This window comes from Anoplopoma fimbria, chromosome 23 (assembly GCF_027596085.1).
Source record: "Anoplopoma fimbria isolate UVic2021 breed Golden Eagle Sablefish chromosome 23, Afim_UVic_2022, whole genome shotgun sequence".
Lineage (NCBI taxonomy): Eukaryota > Metazoa > Chordata > Actinopteri > Perciformes > Anoplopomatidae > Anoplopoma > Anoplopoma fimbria.
Genome location: NC_072471.1, coordinates 12565274 through 12583900, shown reverse-complemented (window position 1 = coordinate 12583900; position 18627 = coordinate 12565274). Strand labels below are relative to the sequence as shown.

Genomic DNA, 18627 nt, shown 5'->3' with positions numbered 1-18627 from the left:
TCAACATACTATACTATGACTATTTTTCAACTTTTTTTTTTCAACATACTATACTATGACTTTTTTTCAACATACTATACTATGATTTTTTCAACATACTATTCTATGACTTAATCCGACATATCTTTTTTCGACATACTATACTATGACTTTTTTTCAACATACTATGACTATTTTTCAACTTTTTTCAACATACTATACTATGACTTTTTTTCAACATACTATACTATGACTATTTTTCAACATACTGTACTATGACTATTTTTCAACTTTTTTCAACATACTATACTATGACTATTTTTCAACTTTTTTCAACATACTATACTATGACTATTTTTCAACTTTTTTCAACATACTATACTATGACTATTTTCGACATACTATACTATGATTTCTTCCCTTTTTCAACATACTATACTATGACTATTTTTCAACATACTGTACTATGACTATTTTTCAACTTTTTTCAACATACTATACTATGACTTTTTTTTCAACTTTTTTCAACATACTATACTATGACTATTTTTCAACATACTGTACTATGACTATTTTTTTGAAACATACTATACTATGACTATTTTTTTTCAACTTTTTTCAACATACTATACTATGACTATTTTTCAACATACTAAACTATGACTATTTTTCAACATACTATACTATGACTATTTTTTTTCAACATACTATTCTATGACTTAATCCGACATATCTTTTTTTTGACTTTTTTTCAACATACTATGACTATTTTTCAACTTTTTTCAACATACTATACTATGACTTTTTTTCCAACTTTTTTCAACATACTATACTATGACTATTTTTCAACATACTGTACTATGACTATTTTTCAACTTTTTTGTAACATACTATTTTATGACTATTTTTCAACATACTATACTATGACTTTCAACTTTTTCAACATACTATACTATGACTATTTTTCAACTATTTTTCAACATACTACTATGACTATTTTTCAACTTTTTTCAACATACTATAGTATGACTTTTTTTCTTTCAACTTTTTTCAACATACTATACTATGACTATTTTTCAACATACTGTACTATGACTATTTTTCAACTTTTTTCAACATACTATACTATGACTATTTTTCAACTTTTTTCAACATACTATACTATGACTATTTTCGACATACTATACTATGATTTTCAACATACTATACTATTTTTCAACATACTGTACTATGACTATTTTTCAACATACTGTACTATGACTATTTTTCAACTTTTTTCAACATACTATAGTATGACTTTTTTCAACTTTTTTCAACATACTATACTATGACTATTTTTCAACTTTTTTCAACATACTATACTATGACTATTTTTCAACTTTTACTATTTTTTTCACATAGGTAAAAAACTAAAGAATTTAAGCAGTGTTAGAAAAACAATATGGTATAGTACTCAAAGTTCAACATGTACTACTATTTATAACTATTTTCCATATGCTATATGACTTTTTTTTTCAAATTATTATACTCTGACTTGACACTTTTTCCGACATACTATGAATTTTTTTTTTCAATGACAACCCCTACTGACATGAGTTTCAATGGAATTTGACATGCCTAGTATTACATTTAGGCATCGCATTATTTATCGCAATTCATACCAGAAAATGACTGCTACAGCTGAAAACGGACTATCAATTCCAAGACCAGATGGATTCAGAAATCTTCTTCCCCTAACTGTCATCTTTATTTAAGAGTATACTGTTGGCATTACCTGTATTATGACTTTGAACTATATATTTTAAAGTTTTACCTGAACTGCTTACTATGTTAAAAATGTAAACATATGTTGTATTCACACACCTTATGGTTTATTCCATGTTATAGTCCATATTCTACTATGAAATATTACATAACTCTACAATGTTGCACTTTTGCTGTGATGCAATGCAGAATTCTGTTGTCTCAGCACATGTTCATGACATTAAAGTTGAACCTATTTTGTCTCATCTCTTTTTCAAGATACTCTACTATGACTATTTTTCAACTTACTATACCATGACTTATACCATGAGTTTTTACTGTTTCCAACATACAATACTATGACTTTCAACTTTTTCAACATACTATGACTTTGTTTGACATACTATGACTTTCTTTTTTCAACTTTTTTTGACATACTATACCTTTTTTCAACATACTATACTATGACTTTTTTCAACATACTATACTATTAATTATTCACATACTATACTGTTTTTCACTTTTTAACATACTATGACTTAATCCGACATACTATACTATTACTTATTCTGACTTTTTCACTTTTTATTTTTTACATACTATGCTATGACTTTTTTCAACATACTAAACTATGACTTTTTTCAACATACTATACTATGACTTAATCCGAATACTATTTCACTATACTATTTTTGACTTTTTTCAACATACTGAAAAATAGTCATAGTACTATGTTTCAAAATACTTAAAACTTTAGTCATACTATACTATGTTGAAAAAAAAAATTTGAAAAATACATAGTACTATGAAAAATAGTCATAGTTTTATGTTGAAAAATAGTCATAGTACAGTATGTTGAAAAATTTTCATAGTACAGTTTTGAAAGAAAGTCATACTATGAGTATGTTGAAAAATAGTCATAGTACAGTATGTTGAAAAATAGTCATAGTATTTTTGAAAAAAGTTGAAAAATAGTCATAGTATGTATTTTGAAAAATAGTCATAGTATGTATGTTGAAAAAAGTTGAAAAACTATCATAGTATAGTATGTTTCAAAATACTATATAGTATGACTATTTTTCAAAAAGTTTTTCAACATACTTACTATGAAAAAAATAGTACATAGTACAGTATGTTGAAAAAAAAGTCATAGTATTATGTTGAAAAATACTTGAAAAATAGACATATTTTGAAAAAAGTCATAGTATACTATTTTCAAAAAAGATATGTCTATTAAGTCATAGAATTATGTTGAAAAAATCATGATAGTTGTCAACATACTATACTATGACTATTTTTCAACATACTGTACTATGACTATTTTTCAACTTTTTTCAACATACTATACTATGACTATTTTTCAACATACTGTACTATGACTATTTTTCAACTTTTTTCAACATACTATACTATGACTTTTTTTCCAACTTTTTTCAACATACTATACTATGACTATTTTTCAACATACTATACTATGACTATTTTTCAACATACTATACTATGACTATTTTTCAACATACTATACTATGATTTTTTCAACATACTATTCTATGACTTAATTTCAATCTTTTTTCAACATACTATACTATGACTATTTTTCAACTTTTTTCAACATACTATACTATGACTATTTTTTTCACATACTATACTATGACTTTTTTCAACTTTTTTCAACATACTATACTATGACTATTTTTCAACATACTGTACTATGACTATTTTTCAACTTTTTTCAACATACTATACTATGACTATTTTTCAACATACTTTCAACATACTATGACTATTTTTCAACATACTATACTATGACTTTTTTTTACTATACTATGACTTTTTTTCAACATACTATACTATGACTATTTTTCAACTTTTTTCAACATACTATACTATGACTATTTTTCAACTTTTTTCAACATACTATACTATGACTATTTTCGACATACTATACTATGATTTCTTCCCTTTTTCAACATACTATACTACTGACTATTTTTATTTTTCAACATACTGTACTATGACTATTTTTCAACTTTTTTCAACATACTATACTATGACTTTTTTTCAACTTTTTTCAACATACTATACTATGACTATTTTTCAACATACTGTACTATGACTATTTTTCAACATACTATACTATGAACATACTTACTTTTTTTTTTCAACTTTTTTCAACATACTATACTATGACTATTTTTCAACATACTAAACTATGACTTTTTTTTCATACTATACTATGATTTTTTCAACATACTATTCTATGACTTAATCCGACATATCTTTTTTCGACATACTATACTATGACTTTTTTTCAACATACTATGACTATTTTTCAACTTTTTTCAACATACTATACTATGACTTTTTTTCCAACTTTTTTCAACATACTATACTATGACTATTTTTCAACATACTGTACTATGACTTTTTTCAACATACTATACTATGACTATTTTTTTTTCAACATACTATACTATGACTATTTTTCAACATACTATACTATGACTATTTTTCAACATACTGTACTATGACTATTTTTCAACATACTGTACTATGACTATTTTTCAACTTTTTTCAACATACTATACTATGACTTTTTTTCAACTTTTTTCAACATACTATACTATGACTATTTTTCAACATACTGTACTATGACTATTTTTCAACTTTTTTCAACATACTATACTATGACTATTTTTCAACTTTTTTCAACATACTATACTATGACTATTTTTCAACTATACTATGATTTTCAACATACTATGACTATTTTTCAACATACTGTACTATGACTATTTTTCAACATACTGTACTATGACTATTTTTCAACTTTTTTCAACATACTATAGTATGACTATTTTTCAACTTTTTTCAACATACTATACTATGACTATTTTTCAACTTTTTTCAACATACTATACTATGACTATTTTTCAACTTTTTTTTTTTTAGTTACATACTAAAAAACTAAAGAATTTTTCAACATACTAGAGAAAACAATATGATAGTAGTCAAAGTACAGTATGTACTACTATATTTATAACTTTTTCCATATGCTATATGACTTTTTTCAATTATTATACTACTGACTTGACACTTTTTCCGACATACTATGAATTTTTTTTTAATGACAACCCCTACTGACATAGTTTCAATGACTATTTTTCAACATACTAGTATTACATTTTTCATCGCATTTTTATCAACATACTATCATGACCAGAAAACACTGCTTTTCAGCTTTTTTCAACATACTATTCTATGACCAGATGGATTCAGAAAATTTTTCAACAACTGTCATCTTTATTTAAGAGTATACTTTTTTCAACATTACCTGTATTATGACTTTGAACTATATATTTTAAAGTTTTACCTGAACTGCTTACTATGTTAAAAATGTAAACATACTGTTGTATTCACACACCTTATGGTTTATTCCATGTTATAGTCCATATTCTACTATGTAAATATTACATAACTCTACAATGTTGCACTTTTTGTGATACAATACTATGAATTCTGTTGTCTCAGCACATGTACATGACATTAAAGTTGAACCTATTTTTCTCATCTCTTTTTCCAAGATGCTCTACTATGACTATTTTTCAACTTACTATACCATGACTTATACCATGAGTTTTTACTGTTTTCAACATACAATACTATGACTTTTTTTTCAACATACTATGACTTTGTTTGACATACTATGACTTTTTTTAACTTACTATGACATACTATTTTTTTTTCAACATACTATACTATGACTTTTTTCAACATACTATACTATTAATTATTCAACATACTATACTGTGACTTTTTAACATACTATGACTTAATCCGACATACTATACTATTACTTATTCTGACTTTTTCACTTTTATATTTTTTAACATACTATACTATGACTTTTTTTTTTTTCAACATACTAAACTATGACTTTTTTCAACATACTATACTATGACTTAATCCAACATACTATACTATGACTATTTTTCAACTTTTTTCAACATACTGAAAAATAGTCATATACAGTATGTTGAAAAATTTCAAAATAGTCATACTATGATGTTGAAAAAAGTTTTCAAAAATAGTATATGACTATTTTTCAAAAACTTTCAGTCATAGTATAGTATTTTGAAAAACTAGTATATGACTATTTTTTGAAAAATAGTCATAGTACAGTATTTTGAAAGAAAGTCATAGTATGAGTATGTTGAAAAATAGTCATAGTATTTTTATATTTGAAAAATAGTCATAGTACAGTATGTTGAAAAAAGTTTTTTCAACATACTATGTTGAAAAATAGTCATAGTACTAGTATGTTGAAAAAAGTTGAAAAATACTATACTATCATAGTATTATGTTGAAAAAACTCATACTATAGTATTTTTCAAATATGTTGAAAAATAGTCATTTTACAGTATTTTGAAAAAAGTACATACTATAGACTTGAAAAAAGTTGAAAAATAGTCATAGTATGTTGAAAAAACTCATAGTATGAGTATTTTTCAAAATACTGATATGACTATTAAGTCATAGACTATACTATATGTTGAAAAATCATAGTATAGTATGTCAACATACTATACTATGACTATTTTTCAACATACTGTACTATGACTATTTTTCAACTTTTTTCAACATACTATACTATGACTATTTTTCAACATACTGTACTATGACTATTTTTCAACTTTTTTCAACATACTATACTATGACTTTTTTTTTCAACTTTTTTCAACATACTATACTATGACTATTTTTCAACATACTATACTATGACTATTTTTTTCAACATACTATACTATGACTATTTTTCAACATACTATTCTAACTTTTTTCACATACTATACTATGACTTTTTTCAACATACTATACTATGACTTAATTTTCACATATCTTTTTTTTTTTCAACATACTATACTATGACTATTTTTCAACATTTTTTCAACATACTATACTATGACTATTTTTCAACATACTATACTATGACTTTCTTTCAACATACTGTACTATGACTATTTTTCAACATACTGTACTATGACTATTTTTCAACTTTTTTCAACATACTATACTATGACTATTTTCGACATACTATACTATGACCTTTTTTCAACATACTATACTATGACTTTTTTTTCAACATACTATACTATGACTATTTTTCAACATACTAAACTATTTTTTCACTTTTTTTCAACATACTGTACTATGACCTTTTTTCAACATACTATACTATGACTTTTTTTCAACATACTGTACTATGACTATTTTTCAACATACTATACTATGACTATTTTTCAACTTTTTTCAACATACTATACTATGACTTTTTTTTCAACATACTATACTATGACTATTTTTCAACATACTGTACTATGACTATTTTTCAACTTTTTTCAACATACTATACTATGACTATTTTTCAACATACTGTACTATGACTATTTTTCAACATACTGTACTATGACTATTTTTCAACTTTTTTCAACATACTATAGTATGACTTTCTTTCAACTTTTTTCAACATACTATACTATGACTATTTTTCAACTTTTTTCAACATACTATACTATGACTATTTTTCAACTTTTTTCAACATACTATACTATGACTATTTTCGACATACTATACTATGATTTCTTCCCTTTTTTCAACATACTGTACTATGACTATTTTTCAACATACTGTACTATGACTATTTTTCAACTTTTTTCAACTATACTATTTTTTTCAACATACTATACTATGACTTTTTTCAACATACTATACTATGACTATTTTTCAACATACTGTACTATGACTATTTTTCAACATACTGTACTATGACTATTTTTCAACATTTTCAACTATATACTATGACTTTCTTTCAACTTTTTTCAACATACTATACTATGACTATTTTTCAACATACTAAACTATGACTTTTTTCGACATACTATACTATGATTTTTTCAACATACTATTCTATGACTTAATCCGACATATCTTTTTTTCGACATACTGTACTATGACTATTTTTCAACTTTTTTCAACATACTATACTATGACTATTTTTCAACTTTTTTCAACATACTATACTATGACTATTTTTCAACTTTTTTCAACATACTATACTATGACTATTTTTCAACATACTATACTATGACTTTTTTCAACATACTATACTATGACTTTTTTTATGACTTTTTCAACATACTATACTATTACTTATTTTTTTTCAACATACTTTTGACTTTTTTTCAACATACTATACTATGACTTTTTTTTTCAACATACTAACTATGACTTTTTTCAACATACTATACTATGACTTTTTTCAACATACTATACTATGACTATTTTTCAACTTTTTTCAACATACTATACTATGACTATTTTTTGAAAAAAACATCATACTATACTATTTTTTTTCAACATACTATGTCTATTAAGTCATATTTTTTTGAACATACTGTACTATGACTATTTTTCAACTTTTTTCAACATACTATACTATGACTATTTTTCAACATACTGTCATATACTATTTTTCAACATACTATACTATGACTATTTTTCAACTATTTTTTTCAACATACTATACTATGACTATTTTTCAACTTTTTTCAACATACTAAAAATGACTATAGTACTATAGTATTTTCGAAAAATCAACATACTATACTATGACTATTTTTTCAACATACTATACTATGACTATTTTTCAACTTTTTAACATACTATACTATGACTTGAAAAATCAACTACAGTATTTGAAAGAAAGTCATACTATGACTATTTTTCAACATAACTATGACTATAGTACAACTATTTTTCAACATACTATACTATGACTATTTTTCAAATAGTCATAGTACAGTATGTTGAAAAATAGTCATACTATGACTATTTTGAAACTTTTTTCAACATACTCATACTATGACTATTTTTCAAAATACATATACTATGTTGAAAAAGTTTTTCAAATTTTCATACTATACTATGTTTTCAAAAAAGTTTCAACATACTATACTATGACTATTTTTCAACATACTATACTATGACTATTTTTCAACTTTTTCAACATACTAGTATGACTTTTTTCAACATACTATAGTATACTATGTTGAAAAAAGTTTCAACATACTATACTATGACTATTTTTCAAAATACTTGACAAAATACTATACTATAGTATTTTTAAAAAGTTTTTCAAAATACTCATACTATGACTATTTTGAAAAATATCATAGTACTATTTTGAAAATAGTCATATACTAGACTATTTTTCAACAAAGTCATACATACTATAGTAACTGTTTTCAAATACTCATACTATGACTATTTGAAAAATAGTCATATACTATGTTGAAAAAGTTTCAAAATAGTCATAGTACAGTATGTTGAGAAATAGTCATAGTATGACTATTTTTCAAAATACTTGAAAAATACTATACTATTTTTGAAAAAAGTTGAAAAATATATAGTACTATGACTATGTTTCAAAATAGTCATAGTACATGACTATTTTTCAAAATACTCATACTATGACTATTTTGAAAAATAGTTAGTATAACAAAAAGTACTATACTATGACTATTTTTCAAAAACTTGAAAAATAGTCATAGTACTATGTTTCAAAATAGTCATAGTACAACTATTTTGAAAATAGTATAGTATGACTATTTTCAAAATTTTGAAAAATAGTCATAGTACAGTATGTTGAAAAATAGTCATAGTACTATGTTGAAAAATAGTCATAGTATACTATTATGTTGAAAAAAGTTGAAAATACTATACTATGACTATTTTTGAAAAAAGTCATAGTACTAGTATGTTGAAAAAAGTCAAAAATAGTCATAGTATGTTGAAAAAAGTCATAGTTTTGTCAAAATACTATACTATGACTATTTTTCATAGAATAGTATTTTTCAAAATACTGATACTATGACTATTTTTCATACTTTACTTTTTGAAAATACTAGTCTATGACTATTTTTGAAAAAAGTCATAGTTCAACATACTATACTATGACTATTTTTCAACAAACTAGTCATATACAGATGTTTTCAACATACTTGAAAAATAGTCATACATACTATTTTGACATTTTTCATACTATATGAACATTTGAACTTTTTTCAACATACTATACTATGACTTTTTTCAACTTTTTTCAACATACTATACTATGACTATTTTTCAACATACTGTACTATGATTTTATTTTTCAACATACTGTACTATGACTATTTTTCACTTTTTTCAACATACTATACTATGACTTTTTTTACAACTTTTTTCAACATACTATACTATGACTATTTTTCAACATACTGTACTATGACTATTTTTCAACATACTGTAGGCTACTATGACTATTTTTCAAGTTTTTTCAACATACTATACTATGACTATTTTTCAACTTTTTTCAACATACTATACTATGACTATTTTTCAACATACTATACTATGACTATTTTTCAACATACTATTCTACATACTTAATCCGACATATCTTTTTTCACATACTATACTATGACTTTTTTTTCAACATACTATACTATTTTTCAACTTTTTTCAACATACTATACTATGACTTTTTTTTTTTCAACATACTATACTATGACTATTTTTTTCAACATACTATACTATGACTATTTTTCAACATACTATACTATGACTATTTTTCAACATTTTTCACATACTACTATGACTATTTTTCAACTTTTTTCAACATACTATACTATGACTATTTTTCAACTTTTTTCAACATACTATACTATATGACTATTCAACTTTTTTCAACATACTATACTATGACTTTTTTTCCAACTTTTTTCAACATACTATACTATGACTATTTTTCAACTTTTTTCAACATACTATACTATGACTATTTTTCAACTTTTTTCAACATACTATACTATGACTATTTTTCAACATTTTTTATTTTTTTTCAACATACTATACTATGACTATTTTTCAACATACTATACTATGACTTTTTTCAACATACTGTACTTTTTTCAACATACTATATGACTTATCCGACTATTTTTTCGACATACTATACTTTTTTTTTCAACATACTATACTATGACTTTTTTTCAACATACTATGACTATTTTTCAACTTTTTTCAACATACTATACTATGACTTTTTTCAACATACTATACTATGACTATTTTTCAACATACTATACTATGACTATTTTTCAACTTTTTTCAACATACTATACTATGACTATTTTTCAACATACTTACATGACTATTTTTCATGACATACTATACTATGACTATTTTTCAACATACTATACTATGACTTTTTTTCAACTTTTTTCAACATACTATACTATGACTATTTTTCAACATACTATACTATGACTATTTTTCAACTTTTTTCAACATACTATACTATGACTATTTTTTTCAACATACTATACTATGACTTAATTCAACATACTATACTTTTTTTTCAACATACTGTACTATGACTATTTTTCAACTTTTTTCAACATACTATACTATGACTTTTTTTTTCAACTTTTTTCAACATACTATACTATGACTATATTTCAACTTTTTTCAACATACTATACTATGACTATTTTTTTCAACTTTTTTCAACATACTATACTATGACTATTTTCGACATACTATACTATGATTTCTTCCCTTTTTTCAACATACTATTCTATGACTTAACATACTATTCTATGACTATTTTTCAACATACTATACATGACTAACATACTATACTATGACTTTTTTCAACATACTATACTATGACTTTTTTCAACATACTATACTATGACTATTTTTCAACTTTTTTCAACATACTATACTATGACTATTTTTCAACATACTATACTATGACTATTTTTCAACTTTTTTCAACATACTATAGTATGACTTTCTTTCAACTTTTTTCAACATACTATACTATAACTATTTTTCAACATACTAAACTATGACTTTTTTCGACATACTATCCGATTAATTATTCCGACATACTATACTATGACTACTTTTCAACATACTGTACTATGACTATTTTTCAACATACTGTACTATGACTATTTTTCAACTTTTTTCAACATACTATACTATGACTTTTTTTCAACTTTTTTCAACATACTATACTATGACTATTTTTCAACATACTATATACTATGACTATTTTTCATACTTTTTTTCAACATACTATACTATGACTTTTTTTCAACATACTATGACTATTTTTCAACTTTTTTCAACATACTATAGTATGACTTTCTTTCAACTTTTTTCAACATACTATACTATGACTATTTTTCAACATACTTTCAACATACTATGACTATGACTTTTTTCAACATACTATACTATGACTTTTTTCAACATACTATACTATACTATTTTTTTCAACTTTTTCAACATACTATACTATGACTATTTTTCAACATACTGTACTATGACTATTTTTCAACATACTTAACTATGACTATTTTTTTTTCAACTTTTTTCAACATACTATACTATGACTTTTTTTCAACTTTTTTCAACATACTATACTATGACTTTTTTCAACATACTATACTATGACTTATTTTTCAACTTTTTTCAACATACTATACTATGACTATTTTTCAACATACTATACTATTTTTTTCAACTTTTTTCAACATACTATACTATTTTTTTTCAACATACTATACTATGACTATTTTTCAACTTTTTTTTCAACATACTATACTATGACTATTTTTCAACTTTTTTCAACATACTATACTATGACTAACTTTTTTCAACATACTATACTATGACTATTTTTCAACATACTACTATACTATGACTATTTTTCAACATACTATACTATTTTTTTCAACATACTATACTATGACTTAATTTTTCAACATATATACTTTTTTTTCAACATACTATACTATGACTATTTTTCAACATACTGTACTATGACTATTTTTCAACTTTTTTCAACATACTATACTATGACTTTTTTTCAACTTTTTCAACATACTATACTATGACTATTTTTCAACATACTTTTTTTTACTCATGACTTTTTTCAACATACTATACTATGACTAACTTTTTCAACATACTATACTATGACTATTTTTCAACATACTTTTTTTCAACATACTATACTATGACTAACTTTTTCAACATACTATACTATGACTATTTTTCAACAACATACTATACTATGACTATTTTTCAACTTTTTTCAACATACTATACTATGACTATTTTTCAACTTTTTTCAACATACTATACTATGACTATTTTTCAACATACTATACTATGACTTTTTAACTTTTTTCAACATACTATTCTATGACTTAATCCGACATACTATTTTGCAACTTTTTTCGCCATACTATACTATGACTTTTTTCAACATACTATACTATGACTTTTTTCAACATACTATACTATGACTATTTTTCAACTTTTTTCAACATACTATACTATGACTATTTTTCAACATACTATACTATGACTATTTTTCAACTTTTTTCAACATACTATAGTATGACTTTCTTTCAACTTTTTTCAACATACTATACTATAACTATTTTTCAACATACTAAACTATGACTTTTTTCGACATACTATCCGATTAATTATTCCGACATACTTTTCAACTATTTTCAACATACTATACTATGACTATTTTTCAACATACTGTACTATTTTTTTTCAACATACTATACTATGACTATTTTTCAACATTTTGTACTATGACTATTTTTCAACTTTTTTCAACATACTATACTATGACTTTTTTTCAACTTTTTTCAACATACTATACTATGACTATTTTTCAACATACTATGACTATACTACTACTATGACTATTTTTCAACTTTTTTCAACATACTATACTATGACTATTTTTCAACTTTTTTCAACATACTATACTATGACTATTTTTCAACTTTTTTCAACATACTATACTATGACTTTTTTTCCAACTTTTTTCAACATACTATACTATGACTATTTTTCAACATACTATACTATGACTTTCTACTTTTTTCAACATACTATACTATGACTTTTTTTCCAACATACTGTACTATGACTATTTTTCAACATACTGTACTATGACTATTTTTCAACTTTTTTCAACATACTATACTATGACTTTTTTTTCAACTTTTTTCAACATACTATACTATGACTATTTTTCAACATACTGTACTATGACTATTTTTCAACTTTTTTCAACATACTATACTATGACTTTTTTTCAACTTTTTTCAACATACTATACTATGACTATTTTTCAACATACTAAACTATGACTTTCTTTCAACATACTTACTATGATTTTTTCAACATACTATTCTATGACTTAATCCGACATATTATTTTGCAACTTTTTTCGCCATACTATACTATGACTTTTTTCAACATACTATGACTATACTATGACTTTTTTCAACATACTATACTATGACTATTTTTCAACTTTTTTCAACATACTATACTATGACTATTTTTCAACATACTGTACTATGACTATTTTTCAACATACTGTTTTATTTTTCAACTTTTTTCAACATACTATACTATGACTATTTTTCAACATACTGTACTATGACTATTTTTCAACATACTGTACTATGACTATTTTTCAACTTTTTTCAACATACTATACTATGACTTTTTTCTTTCAACTTTTTTTTCAACATACTATACTATGACTATTTTTCAACTTTTTTCAACATACTATACTATGACTATTTTTCAACATACATACTATACTATGATTTCTTCCCTTTTTTCAACATACTGTACTATGACTATTTTTCAACATACTGTACTATGACTATTTTTCAACTTTTTCAACATACTATACTATGACTATTTTTCAACATACTATACTATGAACTTTTTTCTACTTTTTATTTTTCAACTTTTTTCAACATACTATACTATGACTATTTTTCAACATACTAACATACTATGACTATTTTTCAACTTTTTTCAACATACTATACTATGACTTTTTTTCAACATACTATACTATATCTTTTTTCAACATACTATACTATGACTTTTTTCAACATACTATGACTATTTTTCAACATACTATTTTTTTCAACATACTATACTATGACTTTTTTCAACTATACTATGATTTTTTCAACATACTATACTATGACTTAATCCGACATACTTTTTTCAACATACTATACTATGACTATTTTTCAACATACTATACTATGACTTTTTCCCTTTTTTCAACATACTATACTATGACTTTTTTCAACATACTATACTATGACTAACTTTTTCAACATACTATACTATGACTTTCTTTCATACTATACTATGACTATTTTTCAACTTTTTTCGACATACTATAGTATGACTTTTTTTCAACATACTAAACTATGACTTTTTTCGACATACTATCCTATGACTTTTTTTCCAACATACTATACTATGACTATTTTTCAACTTTTTTCAACATACTATACTATGACTATTTTTCAACATACTACTATACTATGACTTTTTTTCAACTTTTTTCAACATACTATACTATGACTATTTTTCAACTTTTTTCAACATACTATACTATGACTTTTCAACTTTTTTCAACATACTATACTATGACTATTTTTCAACATACTATACTATGACTATTTTTCAACATACTATACTATGACTATTTTTCAACATACTGTACTATGACTATTTTTCAACTTTTTTCAACATACTATACTATGACTATTTTTCAACATACTGTACTATGACTATTTTTCAACATACTGTACTATGACTATTTTTCAACTTTTTTCAACATACTATACTATGACTTTTTTTTCAACTTTTTTCAACATACTATACTATGACTATTTTTCAACATACTAAACTATGACTTTTTTCGACATACTATAATATGATTTTTTCAACATACTATTCTATGACTTAATCCGACATATCTTTTTTCGACATACTATACTATGACTTTTTTTCAACATACTATGACTATTTTTCAACTTTTTTCAACATACTATACTATGACTTTTTTTCAACATACTGTACTATGACTATTTTTCAACTTTTTTCAAATACTATACTATGACTATTTTTCAACTTTTTTCAACATACTATACTATGACTATTTTCGACTATACTATGATTTCTTCCCTTTTTTCAACATACTATTCTATGACTTAATCCGACATACTATTTTGCAACTTTTTTCGCCATACTATACTATGACTTTTTTCAACATACTATACTATGACTATTTTTCAACATACTATACTATGACTATTTTTCAACTTTTTTCAACATACTATACTATAACTATTTTTCAACATACTATACTATGACTATTTTTCAACATACTAAACTATGACTTTTTTTTCAACTTTTTTCAACATACTATACTATGACTATTTTTCAACTTTTTTCAACATACTATACTATTAATTATTCCTACATACTATACTGTGACTTTTTAACTTTTTTTGACATACTATACTATGACTATTTTTCAACTTTTTTCGACATACCAAAGTATGACTTATTCCGACATACTATACTATTACTTATTGCGACATACCATACCATGACTTTTTCACTTTTTTTGACATACTATACTATGACATTTTTCAACATACTATTCTATGACTTAATCCGACATTCTATACTATGACTTTTTTCAACATACTTTACTCTCACTTTTTAGACCTTCTGTACTATGACTTTTGATGCATTTTTTGGACATACTAGACTAAGACTTTTTTTGATATACTATCCTATCACTTTTTACGCCTGGATTCTAGATGCTATACTGTACAACTTTACTTTTAATTTTTTAACAACGGATCATCCCTCATTCATTGGCCTTTAGGCACAACTTGACATCTTATCTACTTTCTCAGTTGTTGTATCCATGATGGTAGCTTGTTTTCTGGCTCAAAAAGCCCTACTATGACATTTTTCATGAAATTCCATACTATAATATTTTCATGGCATACTAAAGTAAGACGTCGTATGACAAACTTAATATTACATTTTTTATAACATTAAGGTATGGAAACTCGGACCTGAAAGTACAGCAGAGGCTGGAGAAAACTAGAGGTGCTCCAGGTCCAGCAGGCAAGACAACAGCTTCTTTCCCACAACTGTCACCTTTATTCAGTTTTTGATATAAGGTTGAATCTGATCTAATCTTCTAAAGCAGAAATCTAAATCTAAAAGCATACTATGCTATGTATTTTTTATTAAATTTCTATTTCAATGATTTTTTTTTAATAAAGCGCTCATGACATACAATACTAGGATATTTTTTATTAATCACTTATATTGCATACTATATATACTATGACTTTTTAAATCACCGTTTCAAGGCATAAGATACCATGATTTTTTTAAATGATATTTATTGGCACACTGTGCTATTAATCTTTTCTAAGAAGCAAAAGATACTCTAGTGCCCATACATGCTAAGAGTATGCTTCATGCAACCCTGATGCGGATAGACCTGTAGGAGGACAAACATGGAGGACTGGCTTAGCACAGATCTCAGCAGAGACTAATATATTCACCTGACAACCAAAGAATTTCATCTGCAGATGAGACTCACCTCTAGTCTTCTAGTATAACTGACTAGATGTAGCAACAGAATACCTGACTTTTGGGACTTCTCATGCCGGATCAAATAACCCCATGGCAGCTGTACAAGGCTCGGTTTGTGGCTCTTCAACACACAGACAGAAAAACTACACAGCAACAAAAAAAGGCTCACACTCCTAATTAACAGTTACTCACAACTTCTGCTGCTCATTGATTCGGGACTGGAGTACATTGATCTGTAAGTCAAGCCACATTCATTTTAGATAGGCGTCCTCAGGACAATCTTCCACTCAAAAAGCACAGTTCATACAGCTTCGTATTCTGTGGCTTTTTCAGGACTGTAGCCTGAGAACCATCAATGTGCAATGATTGTCATTATCATTTTATCCCGGGTAGTGTGCGTCTTTAAAGCCACAATATAGGATACTTGTATAATTTTATTAAAAACACACTAACAATCTATAACTTTCCAATTTCATAAACAAAATGTGATATTTTGTGAAATAGATTCATTCTCTTGCCTTTAGATAGAAAAGAAGATTTATACCAATCTAATGTCAGTGCATTTTAGTTTATTCAAGAAAAGGGAGAGTGAAAATTAATAAATACACGTTATAACCTTGCCAGAATTAGCCAAAATGCTATTTTACACCTGCAGTACCTGGCTAAGGTGTTACAAATGGTTTCTTAAAATATATATCAACAAAAACAGGGCATGGAATGAAAAATGATACCCAGTTGTGTAAAGCAGTAATGACAAATATAGATATAGAATGTCATTGCACACAGTTGGTTGCAAGATCTGCCAACCAGGACCTCTATGGGCTCACAAGTTAACATGTTTTATTTCGTTCGGCAGAGCTGAGCTAGCTGTTTCCCTGTTTCCAGTCTTTGCTGAGCTAAGCTTACTGGCTGCAGCTTCCTATTTAGCATACAGATATGAGAGTTGTAATAAAATAAATAATCTTTTAAACATTTCTTTACTTTCCAAACACTGACACTGTTATAAAGTAGGCAAGTACTTCCAGCAGTTGGGACATGAACATCAAGGCAAAGTTCTTACCTCATATTTCTGTTTTTTCAGTTTCTCGCTGAGGTCAAACTTCTCGGCCTCCAGCGTCATCAGCCACTGCCACAACTCACTAGCCTTCTCCCTTTAGAGCAAAAAACGGGAGTATTTCAGTACCAGAAAACTAAAAGGCCATATTTATACTGTAAAACTTTAAGAAAAAAAGGAGGTCTATTCAAAAAAGAAAAACTTGGATCAGACTGAAAATTTGGATATTAGCCTGTCTACAGAACTGTGAACCATGA

General features: G+C 25.3%; 1 protein-coding gene across 1 annotated transcript in view; it reads right to left on the bottom strand.

Moving 5' to 3' along the window:
* tnnt2e (troponin T2e, cardiac) overlaps nt 1–18627 on the bottom strand; it is a 49058-nt gene that overhangs the window by 24635 nt on the left and 5796 nt on the right. The window contains exons 9-10 of the mRNA XM_054625078.1: nt 18377–18467; nt 17509–17549 (exon numbers count right to left, since the gene is read on the bottom strand). Coding sequence (XP_054481053.1) covers nt 17509–17549; nt 18377–18467 — 132 coding nt within the window. The remainder of the gene's footprint in view (nt 1–17508; nt 17550–18376; nt 18468–18627) is intronic.